This window comes from Xenopus tropicalis, chromosome 10 (assembly GCF_000004195.4).
Source record: "Xenopus tropicalis strain Nigerian chromosome 10, UCB_Xtro_10.0, whole genome shotgun sequence".
NCBI classification, from domain to species: Eukaryota; Metazoa; Chordata; class Amphibia; order Anura; family Pipidae; genus Xenopus; species Xenopus tropicalis.
The window spans coordinates 39,830,416-39,848,197 of NC_030686.2; the positions used below are offsets into that span (position 1 = coordinate 39,830,416).

Here is a 17,782-nt window from a genome sequence, read left to right on the forward strand (position 1 = left end):
TGCCAGAGGGGTTGCTGTAAGATGCCATAGACAGTCACTATTTATTGGGCTGGGGGGCTGTTTGGGCCTCTGGGTACTTGGAATGCCAGGACCCAGGCCCAGACTGGCAATCTGTGGGTTCAGGCAAATGCCAGAGGGGCTGCTGTAAGATGCCATAGACAGTTACTATTTATTGGGCTGGGGGGGGGCCGTTTGGGCCTCTGGGTACTTGGAATGCCAGGACCCAGGCCCAGACTGGCAATCTGTGGGTTCAGGCAAATGCCAGAGGGGCTGCTGTAAGGTGCCATAGACAGTCACTATTTATTGGGCTGGGGGGGGGCTGTTTGGGCCTCTGGGTACTTGGAATGCCAGGACCCAGGCCCAGACTGGCAATCTGTGGGTTCAGGCAAATGCCAGAGGGGCTGCTGTAAGATGCCATAGACAGTCACTATTTATTGGGCTGGGGGGGCTGTTTGGGCCTCTGGGTACTTGGAATGCCAGGACCCAGGCCCAGACTGGCAATCTGTGGGTTCAGGCAAATGCCAGAGGGGCTGCTGTAAGATGCCATAGACACTCACTATTTATTGGGCTGGGGAGGGGGCTGTTTGGGCCTCTGGGTACTTGGAATGCCAGGACCCAGGCCCAGACTGGCAATCTGTGGGTTCAGGCAAATGCCAGAGGGGCTGTTGTAAGATGCCATAGACAGCCACACCTGTGGGGGGCTGTTTGGGCCTCTGTGTACTTGGAATTCCAGGGACTATTCTGATTCCCAATCCAGACATGGTGCAGATTACAAACAATGGGCATCTTCCCAGTTGCTGTGGAACCATACCCACACAGCAGCTGACTCCGAGCCAGATCCGTTTTCAAACCGGCAAATCCGCGTTACAGTCACCTCCGTTTTCCACACAGCAGCTGACTCCGAGCCAGATCCGTTTTCAAACCGGCAAATCCGCATTACAGTCACCTCCGTTTTCCACACAGCAGCTGACTCCGAGCCAGATCCGTTTTCAAACCGGCAAATCCGCGTTACAGTCACCTCCGTTTTCCACACAGCAGCTGACTCCGAGCCAGATCCGTTTTCAAACCGGCAAATCCGCGTTACAGTCACCTCCGTTTTCCACACAGCAGCTGACTCCGAGCCAGATCCGTTTTCAAACCGGCAAATCCGCGTTACAGTCACCTCCGTTTCCCACACAGCAGCTGACTCCGAGCCAGATCCATTTTCAAACCGGCAAATCCGCGTTACAGTCACCTCCGTTTCAGAGCTCAGGGCCGGGTGTCAGTGGGCGGGAACATTCGCTAAACGGATCTGTGCCGCATCTGTGAAAACGAGTGCGCTTCAGTGGTAGTACTACATCCTCAGAGCTACAAATTTCATAAAGGTAAGTCACAGTCTATTAACAGTTTTAGTGCCACAGGACGTAGAATCTACATCCTGGGTAACAAAGTACCTAAGTGCCACAGAACGTAGATTCTACGTCCTGCACTTCCGGATTTGGGAGCGGAGGAGCGGCTTTGGAAGCCGCTTCTTCACTCCCCGCTTGTTCCCCAGCCTCCAGACAATAGTCAGAGGGGGGGAAAGAGTGGCTCCTGGGGTGCGATAGCCCAGGGGCCCCATAAGAAAAGCCGGGCACGTGCAATCCGTGCCTGGCTTTAACTATCTCCTTCTGCCTTTCTCTGCTTCCCCCTCTGCTCAGCCCCCTGCTTCCTGCCACTCCTACTCACTGCCAGACTGCTGCTGCTGCTGCTGCTGCTGTTGCTGTCTCCCTGCAGATCCACGATCTACTACACAAGTAAGTGCCAAATACACACAAAAACACACATACACTAATAATATACTATAATGTTGTCTGCATTTGTACAGTTTTTACTGGTAAATCTGCTATACCTGCCCTCCATTCCATCTACTCTGTGGCCTTGTCTGCATTTGTACAGTTTTTACTGGTAAATCTACTATATCTGCCCTCCATTCCATCTACTCTGTGGCCTTGTCTGCATTTGTACAGTTTTTACTGGTAAATCTGCTATACCTGCCCTCCATTCCATCTACTCTGTGGCCTTGTCTGCATTTGTACAGTTTTTACTGGTAAATCTGCTATACCTGCCCTCCATTCCATCTACTCTGTGGCCTTGTCTGCATTTGTACAGTTTTTACTGGTAAATCTGCTATATCTGCCCTCCATTCCATCTACTCTGTGGCCTTGTTGTCTGCATTTGTACAGTTTTTACTGGTAAATCTGCTATACCTGCCCTCCATTCCATCTACTCTGTGGCCTTGTCTGCATTTGTACAGTTTTTACTGGTAAATCTGCTATATCTGCCCTCCATTCCATCTACTCTGTGGCCTTTGTCTGCATTTGTACAGTTTTTACTGGTAAATCTGCTATATCTGCCCTCCATTCCATCTACTCTGTGGCCTTGTTGTCTGCATTTGTACAATTTTTACTGGTAAATCTGCTATATCTGCCCTCCATTCCATCTACTCTGTGGCCTTGTCTGCATTTTTACAGTTTTTACTGGTAAATCTGCTATATCTGCCCTCCATTCCATCTACTCTGTGGCCTTGTTGTCTGCATTTGTACAGTTTTTACTGGTAAATCTGCTATACCTGCCCTCCATTCCATCTACTCTGTGGCCTTGTTGTCTGCATTTGTACAGTTTTTACTGGTAAATCTGCTATACCTGCCCTCCATTCCATCTACTCTGTGGCCTTGTCTGCATTTGTACAGTTTTTACTGGTAAATCTGCTATATCTGCCCTCCATTCCATCTACTCTGTGGCCTTGTCTGCATTTGTACAGTTTTTACTGGTAAATCTGCTATATCTGCCCTCCATTCCATCTACTCTGTGGCCTTGTTGTCTGCATTTGTACAGTTTTTACTGGTAAATCTGCTATACCTGCCCTCCATTCCATCTACTCTGTGGCCTTGTCTGCATTTGTACAGTTTTTACTGGTAAATCTGCTATATCTGCCCTCCATTCCATCTACTCTGTGGCCTTGTCTGCATTTGTACAGTTTTTACTGGTAAATCTGCTATATCTGCCCTCCATTCCATCTACTCTGTGGCCTTGTTGTCTGCATTTGTACAGTTTTTACTGGTAAATCTGCTATACCTGCCCTCCATTCCATCTACTCTGTGGCCTTGTCTGCATTTGTACAGTTTTAACTGGTAAATCTGCTATATCTGCCCTCCATTCCATCTACTCTGTGGCCTTGTTGTCTGCATTTGTACAGTTTTTACTGGTAAATCTGCTATATCTGCCCTCCATTCCATCTACTCTGTGGCCTTGTTGTCTGCATTTGTACAGTTTTTACTGGTAAATCTGCTATACCTGCCCTCCATTCCATCTACTCTGTGGCCTTGTCTGCATTTGTACAGTTTTTACTGGTAAATCTGCTATATCTGCCCTCCATTCCATCTACTCTGTGGCCTTGTTGTCTGCATTTGTACAGTTTTTACTGGTAAATCTGCTATATCTGCCCTCCATTCCATCTACTCTGTGGCCTTGTTGTCTGCATTTGTACAGTTTTTACTGGTAAATCTGCTATATCTGCCCTCCATTCCATCTACTCTGTGGCCTTGTTGTCTGCATTTGTACAGTTTTTACTGGTAAATCTGCTATATCTGCCCTCCATTCCATCTACTCTGTGGCCTTGTCTGCATTTTTACAGTTTTTACTGGTAAATCTGCTATATCTGCCCTCCATTCCATCTACTCTGTGGCCTTGTTGTCTGCATTTGTACAGTTTTTACTGGTAAATCTGCTATACCTGCCCTCCATTCCATCTACTCTGTGGCCTTGTTGTCTGCATTTGTACAGTTTTTACTGGTAAATCTGCTATACCTGCCCTCCATTCCATCTACTCTGTGGCCTTGTTGTCTGCATTTGTACAGTTTTTACTGGTAAATCTGCTATACCTGCCCTCCATTCCATCTACTCTGTGGCCTTGTCTGCATTTGTACAGTTTTTTACTGGTAAATCTGCTATATCTGCCCTCCATTCCATCTACTCTGTGGCCTTGTTGTCTGCATTTGTACAGTTTTTACTGGTAAATCTGCTATACCTGCCCTCCATTCCATCTACTCTGTGGCCTTGTCTGCATTTGTACAGTTTTTACTGGTAAATCTGCTATATCTGCCCTCCATTCCATCTACTCTGTGGCCTTGTTGTCTGCATTTGTACAGTTTTTACTGGTAAATCTGCTATACCTGCCCTCCATTCCATCTACTCTGTGGCCTTGTTGTCTGCATTTGTACAGTTTTTACTGGTAAATCTGCTATACCTGCCCTCCATTCCATCTACTCTGTGGCCTTGTCTGCATTTGTACAGTTTTTACTGGTAAATCTGCTATATCTGCCCTCCATTCCATCTACTCTGTGGCCTTGTTGTCTGCATTTGTACAGTTTTTACTGGTAAATCTGCTATACCTGCCCTCCATTCCATCTACTCTGTGGCCTTGTTGTCTGCATTTGTACAGTTTTTACTGGTAAATCTGCTATACCTGCCCTCCATTCCATCTACTCTGTGGCCTTGTTGTCTGCATTTGTACAGTTTTTACTGGTAAATCTGCTATACCTGCCCTCCATTCCATCTACTCTGTGGCCTTGTTGTCTGCATTTGTACAGTTTTACTGGTAAATCTGCTATACCTGCCCTCCATTCCATCTACTCTGTGGCCTTGTTGTCTGCATTTGTACAGTTTTTACTGGTAAATCTGCTATACCTGCCCTCCATTCCATCTACTCTGTGGCCTTGTTGTCTGCATTTGTACAGTTTTTACTGGTAAATCTGCTATACCTGCCCTCCATTCCATCTACTCTGTTGCCTTCGGTGTCTGCATTTGTACAGTTTTTACTGGTAACTGCTATACCTGGCCCCTCCATTCCATCTACTCTGTGGCCTTGTTCGCATTTGTACTAGTTTTTACTTGGTAAATCTGCTATATCTGCCCTCCATTCCATCTACTCTGTGGCCTTTGTCTGCATTTGTACAGTTTTACTGGTAAATCTGCTATACCTGCCCTCCATTCCATCTACTCTGTGGCCTTTGTCTGCATTTGTACAGTTTTTACTGGGTAAATCTGCTATGACCTGCCCTCCATTCCATCTTACTCTGTGGCCTCTGTTGTCTGCATTTGTACGTTTTTACTGGTAAATCTGCATACCTGCCCATTTACCTGTGGCCCTTTTCTGCATTGGTCCAGTTTCTGGTACTGCTACCTGCCCCTTCCCCTGTGGCCTTGTTGTCCTGCATTTGACAGTTTACTGGTAAAATCTGCTAATACTGCCCTCCATTCCATCTACTCTGTGGCCTTGTGTCTGCATTTGTACAGTTTTTACTGGTAAATCTGCTATACCTGCCCTCCATTCCATCTACTCTGTGGCCTTGTTGTCTGCATTTGTACAGTTTTTACTGGTAAATCTGCTATACCTGCCCTCCATTCCATCTACTCTGTGGCCTTGTTGTCTGCATTTGTACAGTTTTTTACTGGTAAATCTGCTATACCTGCCCTCCATTCCATCTACTCTGTGGCCTTGTTGTCTGCATTTGTACAGTTTTTACTGGTAAATCTGCTATACCTGCCCTCCATTCCATCTACTCTGTGGCCTTGTCTGCATTTGTACAGTTTTTACTGGTAAATCTGCTATATCTGCCCTCCATTCCATCTACTCTGTGGCCTTGTTGTCTGCATTTGTACAGTTTTTACTGGTAAATCTGCTATACCTGCCCTCCATTCCATCTACTCTGTGGCCTTGTTGTCTGCATTTGTACAGTTTTTACTGGTAATTTTCATTTTTGGCACTAGCCAAAATCTATAGACTATTAGCTCTTTCTGTAGTTTTGTACATTTTATGACCCCCCATAAAACTCCTCTGTAAATAAACTCTGTAAGTCACTTTATATCAGGGTTCATCTTCACTCTTGCTATACTCCCCCCCCCTCTGACACAGCTGGGTGATTAGCCTGTTGCTTGATCAATTACAATCAGTTGTGATTCCCCAGCTTTGCCTCTCCCTATTAAGACTTTCTTAGGGGAGAGCATTTGCTGGGGGTTGAGCATTTGCAAGGGTGATTTGTTCCAAAGTGATTCGTTTACAAGTGATCTGAACGAGTTTAACAAGGAGTTAATCAGAGGAGACCTACAAGGAGAGCCACTACAGACTGCTGCTTGAAATTAAAGAACTGTCTCAAATGCAGACCAACTCATTAATGCACTGAGGAACCATCTCTACTGCCATTCTCTGACGCTACAAGACTACACCTCACCTGATAATGGCAAAATGCACTTCATTTCTTCTAATTGTATGCATGGTGCTCCCTAAGGTAGTCACTTCCTTTAACCCCCCTGCTGTCTGTCCATACTCCATCCACATATCCTCCTCCCTGCTCCCATCTACATACTCCAGCTCCTTCACCCTTTATAACTACTTGCAATACCTCTGTCCCCCGGTTACTGTCCCTACGCGGAGGCGCAATCATTTTAACCATTTACCAGTAAATATGTTAATAATAGGCTAAAAATAAGAAATAAGAAACACTGAATTTTTTTTGTTCACACTTAATATTTATTTAGAGACTATGAAAAGGAGGGAACCACCTTTAACAAGTTCTGGAGTCAGACGGAGGGCTCGCATTGCACTTGAAAAACGCCTGCATGACATTGCAGACTTACAACCAGAACCAACTTTTACAACAGCTTACGAAGCTGATGCATATTCCACAACCAATGACAGTGACTCAAGACTCTCTCGGACAGACGAGCATTTAGATTCTATTTGCACAGATGATTTTGGAGGATTGACTGAAAGACAGTGTGTTTCAGAGCCTGACTCTGAATCCGAACCAGAGGTTGCAGATGAGCCAGTCAGCTTTGTTGAAACTTTAGCCAACTGGTCTGTACAGTTTGGTGTTTCTTTAGTTGCCCTATCAGCTCTCCTTAGTTTGTTGAGAGTGTACCACCCAGAACTTCCAAAGGATGCCCGAACCATCCTTAAAACAAAAACTGAATATAAAATTCAACAAAAATGTGGTGGGTTTTATCATTATAGAGGTATCCTGACAGCTCTCTGGAACACCCTAACCAAACTAATTGAAAAGTTTCCAAATGGCTTTACTTTTAAATTGCAAGTAAACATTGATGGCTTGCCATTGTTTAAGAGCACAAATTTACAGTTATGGCCCATTTTAGGACTCTTGTTAAATGCCCCAATGAAAGAACCTGTTGTTATCGGGCTCTTCTGTGGTACCAAAAAACCAAATGCCCCTGATGAATATTTGAAAGACTTTACCCACGAGTTAAAACAGCTGCAGGAAGGAGTCTATTTTAAAGAAAAAAAGGTTTTCTTTGAACTGGATTCTGTTGTATGTGATACCCCTGCTAGAGCTTTTGTAAAAAACGTAAAGGCACACAATGGTTATCATGGATGTGATAAGTGTTGCCAGCCAGGAGTTTATGTTAACCACAGAATGACATACCCCCAGAATGATTTTGTGTTACGGACTGATTCATCATTTTCAGACAAAGTTGACGAGGACCATCATCATGATGGACCACATGGATTTTTTGGTCTAGATGTGGGCATGGTGACTAGATTTCCTATAGATTACATGCACCTTGCATGTTTAGGTGTTACACGTAAATTGTTAAATGTTTGGCTGAGGGGCCCTTTGAAATTTCGCTTGTCCTCCGGTTGTGTTGATCGCATTTCTCAAACTCTGACTCAGATGCGTGCGTACATACCAGTTGAGTTTGTAAGGAAACCAAGATCTTTGAGAGAACTAGATCGTTGGAAAGCTACTGAACTTAGACAGTTTCTGTTGTATACTGGTTCTGTTGCTCTGGCACCGTATTTAGATCATAATTTATATAACAACTTTATGTTATTTTATACAGGTATTTGCATCCTTGTTAGCCCGCAGCTTTATTCTTTGTTTAACAATTATGCAAACACGCTTCTTACAGCATTTGTAAAACATGTTGGGGAGCTTTATGGAAAAGATGCCTTAGTGTATAATGTGCATGCCTTGGTCCACCTGTCAGCTGATGCCAAACTACATGGTTCTTTAGACACTATCTCAGCTTTTCCATATGAAAATTACCTCCGTACACTGAAGAAGTTTGTGAGAAAGCCAGAATTTCCTCTTGCGCAGATAATAAGAAGGTTATCAGAGGTTGAAAAAATCAGTAGTTCTGAGTTGCCCTGTAAAGCTTTAAGAATGCAACATTATGTTGGACCTGTTCCTGATGGCCTTCAAGCAACAGCACAGTACAGGGAGCTGAGGACTGAACACTGGTCAGTGAAAGCTTCAACAGGAGATAATGTTTTTGCTATAGGCAAAGACATTTGTGTTATTCTTAACATTGTTCAGTCTGTAAAGGAAATATACGTTGTGTTTAGAGTTTTTACACAAATTGCAAATTTTTTCAACTATCCAATGAGCTCGGATTTTCTTAGAGTATTTATTGTGTCAGAGCCAACAGGACCATTAAGGGTAGCCAAAGCATCACAGATCTCTCACAAGTGTGTACTCCTTCCTTACAAAGATAAATTTGTTGTCATGCCTCTCTTGCATACCCGCTTATAGAACACAGCTCTAGTTCAGGTTAGGGATGGGGTTAGGAACAATATGACGAAAAAGACTGACAAAAACTGACAAAAGACTGCTTTACTTCACAAAGGTTTCTGGATACTGGATTTTGAAAATGTGAGTATTCCAAATAAACCACTTTAGATCAGTGGTTCTCAATTCTAGTCCTCACTAACACACCCGATTCAGATCAGATCGATAGAAGAGCGCTCCATGCATGATCGGATGATCCCTGACCATGAACCCAGAGCATGGTAGTTCTGATGAGATTTACTTTGTAAATTTTCTTTTGCTTTTACTCTTCTCTGGTAAATTTCTAACTTGAACAATTTATTTTTTGAGAAATAACAAAATATATTATTAAGTGTAATACAGCAAAATTGAGTCAGTTATCTTATTTACATGTTAATAAAACTAAAAAGAAAAACAACTAACAAGAAAAAGGGGGGAGCAGGTAACTTGGGGTAAGTGGTAAATGACTGATGGCTTTATAATACATTTTATGAAGCATTGACAGTAACACTTCATTTCATGTACAGTATAAAAAAAGTACACCAGAAATTTTTGTAAATATTTTATTCTATCTTTTCATGTGACAACATTGAAGAAATGCCGCTGCTCCAGTGTACAGTAGAGAGTGTACAGCCTGTATAACAGTGTACATTTGCTGTCCTCTCAAAATAACCCAACACACAGCCATTAATGTCTAAACCGCTGGCAACACCCCAAATGGAAATGTCCAAATTGGGACCAACGTGTCAATATTTTGACACGTTGGTCCCACCATTCACCATTATTTTCTAGCACTTATATCCTTTTCCATCTTTATGTAGAGCAACAATTGTTTTTTTCAGATCCTCAGAGAGTTCTTTGCCATGAGGAGCCATGTTGAACTTCCAGTGACCAGTATGAGAGAGTGTGAGAGCAATAACACCAAATTTAGGGACTAGGGAGGGAAATGGCTAATTGGGACCAATTTTGGACATTTCCACTTAGGGGTGTACTCACTTTTGTTGCCAGCAGTTTAGACATTAATGTCTGTGTGTTGAGTTATTTTGAGGGGACAGTAAATGTGCACTGTTCTTACAGGCTGTACACTCACTATTGTACATTGGAGCAGAGTGGCATTTCTTAAGTGTTGTCACATGAAAAGGTATATTAAAGTATTTACAAAAATGTGAGAGGTGTACTCATTTTTGTGAGGTACTATATATGTTGTTACCTGTGCTTGTATGTTGTGTCAATTTTAATTGTTTGAGGGAAAAGGCAATCTATGCTGGTGATAACAGTATGATCAAAGAATGCTAGTACATGGATTGAAGGAAAATGTTAAAGGAATGTTGTATGTCTTTTAAAATATGTAATACTTTCTGCAAAAACTTCTTTTTCAGATGTTTTTGGTTGTGGAATTTATAGAAACAAACACTGTTAACATTATATCTGAATCATGGCTTGAAGATGGTGTCACTTGGTGGCCAAACTATAGAAGCGACGAACGCATAAACCGAGCTGTTCAAAAATGTGAAGAGCCAGGAGCAGACTGGAAAAAATATGATGTTCGAGTCCTTTCAAGAACAGGTAAGAATCTGCTTTAGAAATAAAATGAAATTTATTTGTAATTTCTGTGAACTAAACTTAAAATTTTTTTAATTTCAATTATTAATGGTTTCAAATTTCTATATTGTACACATTAATTTACACAAATTTAACAGTCAGTACTTAATAGTGGGTCTAGAACAACAGCCAAACCACTTTAGATCAGTGGTTCTCAATTCTAGTCCTCACTAACACACATGATTCAGATCAGATTGTTAGAAGAGCGCTCCATGCATAAACTGCATTCCGATTGAGATGATCGGATGATCCCTGAGCATGGTAGTTCTGATGATTTTCACAGAAAATTTAAATGAACAGCTAATATTTGATGTACTATAACAGGTGGAGTAATATTTATGTGTCGGATGCGGGTCAGATGGGCGACAGGCACAGACGGATTGCAGATTCAATTTGAGATTGTAGAAGTGAGGGTATTTATTTAATTAATTTATTTATTTTTTGTGAATTCTGATCAGGTGATTACCTTAAAGCAAGACAGAAACTGAGGGCCTCGCTGACCTGCAATACCTCTGAATTACAAACAGATGAGGAGGAAGAAGTGATTAGGAAGAGAAAAATTAAGCCAAGGTTTCATATTCTGAGACTATTACTCCACTACTACTATATACCATTTAAAATACGTTTAGAAATATTTAACTATAGAGCTTAAAGGCTAGGTAGTGTAAACTTCTCTTTTTTTGCTTTGAAGTAATTTGCTATAATTGCCAAAGGAAGCAATGGACTGTTTGGATATTTTGCAGTACTATAAAGGGTCAATTGATACAAGCCATACTATAGATTCCATAGTGTAGGTTCATTTAATATTTTGTGTGTCTTTTTATGTATTTTGAGTGTTTTTAGGTTTTAATCTTTAACAAATTGCTTTAAGTTTTTAACCCTGCCAAACATTATTAGTTGGTGTTTGTTTTGTTTGTTAGGCAAATCTTTGGCGATACAGACTCTGACAGTGAGCCAGAGATGGCTATAAAGAGGAGATGCCACAATGTCCTCCCTTGTCCAGTACCACCTATTCCTCCCCCTACTCCTGACAATGAAGCTTGCCAGACTACTGCTAGACCTCTCCTAGACCAGAGGCAGACGGAATCTTATTTTACTGGTATATTCTTGTATTTTTGTTGAATAGTTTTTTAATACTGTTATGTTAATGTTACAACTGAACATGTATATACAGTCAAGCCGTGGCAAATTTTATCTTAAGTCAAGGTACTTGCCTGGATCTGATGCAGTTAATGTAACTGTAAAGTTAATGTTTTTATGTGCTGAGTGAATCTGACAGATCTTGGCTGAACATTGTTCGTTGTAAGTGCACATAATTAATAGAAACTATAAACATAAAGGATTTATTATTATAATAGTAAATTTTTCATAATTTGTTGTTATTCACTTAAAAATATGTTATTGACATACCTATGTTTCACAGCAGCACCACCTGCCCCCTTAAGTACATCTTGCATGCCTTCCAGTCCTCTGCCCCACTCCTCTGTTGGCCATTTTGATACGATGCATTTTCAAGATGATTTTTGCTCAGGTATTTTTTTATAATAATTAATATATATATATATATATATATATATATATATATATATATAGTATATTTTTTAATAATTCTTTGCATGCCATCTTTGATCAACAGTCAGTGAGCTAAAAATAATGACTCTCCCCATGCTCAGGGCCTCAAGTTGCAACACGTGTCTCTCACACACCATCAAGCTCTATGGGCCAGATCTCTGCCACGCCTCTGCCAGATGAGCATTTCTTTAGGCCCACATTTAGACTGGGGAAGACAGGCACTGGACCAATTCCATGCTCTGGTAAAATCTTTTTTTTTTTTTTTTTTTTTATTTCAAACATCCAGTTTTTCAAAATGATATATAATAAGAAAACTTTCAATCTTTCCTTTATTGTAGCTGCTCAGCTGCACATCCTAACTTTATTGGAACATGTGAAGGAACAGCAAACGGCGATTGCTGCTGCTGTGAACAATCTTGCTGCAAGACTGGGGACAGAGGCTCCTGTGGCTGAAATGCCTAAAGACATCAGTATCCCCCTGACCACTGTGCCTGAAGTTGAGGAGTTTGAGGAATGGCTTAAAGACTCAAGAAATTCACAAGCTAAACAAAACATGGTATGTTTTTTCCCATTATCTAAAGCTACTTTATGGTTGTTGTACCTACGTTATCTCAAGTGGTTCTGTGCCTGTTGTAGTGATACTGGCCTCAAATATTAATATTAATTCTTAGTTTTGGTTACATATTATTTAAGGTGAGAGTGTTAGATACAGGGCACCAATTAATATAAAGTTTGGTACTCATTCGGTTCATGGTAGAGAACAACGTGATCAAGACCATCCCTCCCTCCAGTGATCAGGTGCTCAGTCTGTCCATTAAGAAACATTAAGCAAACTCTATGCAGAGTTAACCCATGGAAATCTGCTGGACCAGACAACATTCCTGGCAGAGCGTTCACGGAATGTGCAGAACAGCTAGCATCTTTAACATTTTCCTGAGCAGCGCTGTTGTTCCTACATGCCTCAAGACAATGACCGTTGTCCCTGCGCTGAAGATGTCTACAGTTTCCTGCTTCAATTACTAACGTCCTTTTGCTCTCACACCCACTGTGAAGAAGTGTTTTGAGAGACTCATCAGGAAACAAATCAAAACACAGCTATCACGCTCATTGAACCCCTTGCAGTTTGAATATCATCCTAACTGCTCCATGGATGATGCCACAACCTTCCATCTGGCCCTTACACACCTGGACATACATGAATGCTGTTCATAGACTTCAGTTCAGCATCCAGTACAATCATTCCACAGCACCAGATTGAGTAATTGAGCCTGCCGGCCCTGAACACCTCCCTCTGTAATTGGATCCTGGACCTGAATTATGTTGTCTACAGTATGTAGCATCAGGGTCCTTTAGGAACGTTTCATTTCACTGTGTACTGCGTCAGCTATATGTGGTTGTAATGACAATAAAAGCGTCTTGACTTTACTAATGTCTCTCTCTACTTTTGTAGTCAGAGAGGGTCCTCACCGTAAAACGGCCCCTGGAATATGCTGTTCTCTACATTATATAAAAAATTTTCGTTTTGATTAGAGCAGACAATATAATATATTTTTGTCTTTTCAGATATCTGCTCTGGGTGCTGTTGGAGGTCAAAACACCAAAAGAGTGACATGGAACATACTTTCAAGGCTTTACTCAGATGCAGTAGCCAAACAAATAAACTGGAAAGGAGTCAATGGGAAGAAGTGCTTTAAGGAAATGCTCACAAGAAGTTTGTTGATCAGTAAGTATTGAGTAATACCAAGAAGTTGAGTATTAGATACATCTTTAAAACCTAAACAATAAAGTTACTATGCCATTATTATGGAGCTTATTATTCTGTGGAAGTTAAAGATTCTTTTTTTTGAAAGTTTTTCTTTATTAATTTTGGAACAAAAAGAGAATAGTAAAGGAGGAAGTGAAAGAAAATAGGAAAGAAAGAAGGTACTCATACATGGTAATACTCAGTGGTGGGCGTTTACATTTGAAGAAGTTTCATTTGTAACGGTGCCTAGCTACTTGTCTAGGGTTTGTTGAGGTATTAGTGGGTTATGCTATTCGTTCGTACTGTCAGCCAGCAGCTCCATATTTTGTCGAACTTGGCCGGGCATCCTCGGGCCAGGTAGGTAAGTTTCTGTCTTGGGAGTGTGTCATCCACCAGCTTTATCCAAAATCCCAGGGTTGGCGGTTCCGTATTTTTTCATGTCAGCAAAATAGCTTTCTTGGCATAATGTAGGAGTTGCTGCAGACATATCCTGTCCCCGGAGGGCAAAGTAAGACCTTCAGTATGGCCCAATAGGCAAAATTCAGGTGTCCTGATATTCGGGAGTCCCAGCAAGGAGCCCATATGGTGAGCCATAAGGTGAGTATGGTGGTCCTGTACTGCTGGATTAGGACACTCCCAGAATACATGGATGTAATTGCCCTGATCTACATTACATTTTACACACATCTGGGTATCCCTGGTATATGCGTGCCAGCCTGTGGGGGGTTAGGTACACTCTGTTAAGGAATTTGACCTGTATGTAGCGGTCCCTTGTTGCTGTATTATTTTCAGTTATTTGTTCTAGTATATCTTTCCAGACATCATTATCTAGCTGGGGAAAGTCCTGGGCCCATTTCAGCCTAATATGATTTACTGAGTCAAAGCTCCCCTGCAATAGTATGGCATTGAACCAGCTGAGGGGTTTGAGCAGATTAGGTCTGTGTAGGTATCGTTCAAGGGTACTTTCAGTAATATTGGGGGGCTCCCTGGGGAACTGTATCTGGAACGCATGTTTCAGCTGGAGGTACCTGAAGAGCATGTGGTTCTGCAGGTTAAATTCCTCCTTTAATTGAGCGTATTGCTTGATACCTCCTGCTTCCACCACATCATGTAGGTGCTTTACCCCTGCAGCAGCCCAAAGGTTAGCATCTGGGAAGGTCCTGAATTGCGTAAGGGTGTTATTGCCCCAGAGTGGTGTCCACTTGGACCAGCTATTTGCTTTTTTGTGTATTACTTTTACCGTTCTAGAAAAGACCTGGATTCATGGGATTTCATGGGTGGGGTTAAGGGGTGTATGGACGGTATCCCTCTATATATTTGGTTTGCCAATGCTTCAAATGAGGAGACCACTGCTGCTTCTAATACCGTGGCCTGGTTATTTGGATCTGGGTGAAGTTAAAGAGTCTTATTTTTCTTTTTACCAGGGGCTGTAAGAAAGAACCAGTCTTCGACCAATGCAGCAGACAGTGAGATAGATTCTTATGCCATCCGTTGGTTCAATCTTGCTCCTGACCGTGGCGGTGGCCGGAAAGAGCGTTCAAGAGTCAAAGAGGCGTTAACTGAGGTAAATTCAGATCCAAGAAGCATAGTGGCAGTTACATTTTTTCATTAGGATAACAAGTCAGTAATAGAGGTTGACTTCATGATAAAAATAAATTTCAACTTTTATTTAAGGCAAAAAAACTCAAACATTATTAAACAGCCATTGATTTATAGATAAAAAATTAATAAATAAATGAAAATATTTTTTGTACTAGAATTTGTAAGATAACTTAATCAGTAAAATAAGTTATAAGTTAATTTGCAGTTTATCCATAGTCTGTCTCATAACACTGCTTTAGTGGAAAAATAACAGCTTTCTTATTGGTGTTTTTTTTTTGTTTTTTTTCAGATGGCCCATGGGAATTAAATTGTTTGACTGCTCTATCGGATTGTGTTTTTGTTCATTGGGATAAATCTGTTATTAGTATTCTCTGTTTTGTTCTGACCACATTGTTTGGACACAGGGGACCAACTCCTGTAGTTGCACAGTTAAAAAAAATAGTAAATAAATAAATACATTTATTTGCATTGTTCTTGTACTGTTTTATTTGTTTTTTATTTACACTTTGCACAATAACTATTTTTGTCAACAGTGTTGTAAAGATCAGTGTTTGTTTTTCTTTTATTAGCATAAATATACTGTCAATTTACTTTACTTTGAAACAGAAACAGAAAAACAATACTTAAACAGTAGTCCAAGAACTGCTTGTGACCACTGACTTTATTGGATGTTATTCCTTATCCTGTCACTCCCCTACCGTCTTTGTTAGTAAAAGCATAACAAGGCTCAAAACATGGAGAAAATATTGGTAAATAATGTTTGTGACTAGCAACTTAAATTGAAATTAGATCTCAGTTGACTTAAATTTCAGGAAGTGTTGCATTACAACTATGTGGTAATAATTAGGTTTTTCTTATTGTGTAGCACTGATTTAAGCTTGGTGAATATTATGGAAGCACAGTAAGTAAAAAACTGTGTTAGGTAGAAAGTAAGGTCAAATCTGCTCTGTGTAATTGTTTATGTATGTTTATAGTAAAGTAGTGGCTGTTGTGTTAGAATTAACATTAGATGATCAGAAGGCATTTTAATACAGTATTTGTTTATATAAAAAAATAAGTAGCAAAAGACAAAAAAGATATTTTAGATAATAAATGCTTGAAATTCTAGACAACATAGTCTTGGGCCAGATCTGAGTCAGCTGAGCGAACTCCAGGCCAGATACTATGATGATTTGGCGCAAATGTGAACCACATCTGGCCCACATCTATTCCACACTTCTGGCCCACATCTGGGGCTGGTATGGGACCAAAACCAGAACAGAGCTGGACCAGATCTGGTCCACATTTGAGCCAGATCATCATAAAGGAATCCACATCTGGCCCACATCTATTCCACACTTCTGGCCCACATCTGGGGCTGGTATGGGACCAAAACCAGAACAGAGCTGGACCAGATCTGGTCCACATTTGAGCCAGATCATCATAAAGGAATCCACATCTGGCCCACATCTATTCCACACTTCTGGCCCACATCTGGGGCTGGTATGGGACCAAAACCAGAACAGAGCTGGACCAGATCTGGTCCACATTTGAGCCAGATCATCATAAAGGAATCCACATCTGGCCCGGAGCCGGCTCAGTGCTGGTCCGGATAAGTACAATCGGATCTATGCCCGTATTGGCCCGTTGTGCCAAAAGACACCGGCCCAAGTCAGTTGCGCGAATCTGGCCCAGAACTTACGATGGGTCTGGGCCAGATCTGGACCACATGATTTTTGCTATCTGGGTATTGTTCATGAATTAAAGCTCCGCTCATAAACTTATGAACTAAACCCCCACTGAGCTCACTTGCTAATCAAATCTGTACTGGGCAGGAACGTCAAGGCTGGCTAGCAAAGCTGGGTCTGAAGGATAATGGCACAAAAAAGCCATTAAGGTCAAAAAATTTAAAAAAATGGAATTTTAAACTTCAGCATCTAAAAGCCTATAAAAGTCAATGGGAGTTATCAGGTTGACAGGTTTAAGAGATTTTTCGAAAAAAAAATTTGTGGAGAGAGAGAGAAGCAGCATAGAAGCATCAGGAATGAAGAACTTTGTTGTAGCTGAGGGAATCCTTTCAATCTATCCATTTCTGCATTCATCTTACTGGCATGTCTGGAGTTAATGGAGTGCTCACTGTCCATTTTCTGCAGTAATTATACTATCTGGACTATGTTTTGGTAAAATGGGTGTGGAATTTAGGGGAGTGTTTACAATATGCACGTAGCCAAAAAATGTTCAATGTACAATTATGTTATGAGCTTTGGCAATCGATCAATCGGTTTCCTACAAACTTGGCACCTAGTTATTGTATACAGGTTGTTTTTGTTTAATGACATTGACCCTCCCCCACAGAAATTCAAATGTAAATAATGCATCTCATTTTCATGAATGGCACTTTGATTACTGCAAAACTAGTATTTTATGTGTAATGACAGCCCCTAATCAAGTTGACCCTGGAAAAACATCTGATGAATCCAAAATGGGTAAATATGTCTTTCTACTCAAACTACCCAATTGCAAATTTTATTCTGCACATTTTTTTAAAGAAATATCTGAAATATCTGAAATTTGTCTCAGCATTTCACTTTTCAGCACACGTCCTTAGGTACCAAGATCAAATGTCAAAAGTATGAATGCCAGAGGATTTCTGAATAGTTTGACACACAGTTTGCATAGGATTATAAAACCATGTGGCA

At 41.1% G+C, this 17,782-nt stretch overlaps 1 protein-coding gene across 1 annotated transcript; it reads left to right on the forward strand.

Annotated features, from left to right (window-relative positions):
- Positions 1-1,739: 1,739 nt before the first annotated feature.
- Positions 1,740-15,577, forward strand: LOC116408016. The gene is made up of 10 exons (XM_031894692.1): positions 1,740-1,775; positions 9,964-10,150; positions 10,645-10,756; positions 11,107-11,285; positions 11,610-11,717; positions 11,860-12,000; positions 12,097-12,314; positions 13,322-13,481; positions 14,927-15,066; positions 15,394-15,577. Exons 2-10 carry the CDS (start codon positions 9,964-9,966, stop codon positions 15,409-15,411), a joined length of 1,263 nt encoding a protein of 420 aa, XP_031750552.1. The 5' UTR covers positions 1,740-1,775; the 3' UTR covers positions 15,412-15,577.
- The last annotated feature ends 2,205 nt before the right edge of the window (positions 15,578-17,782 follow it).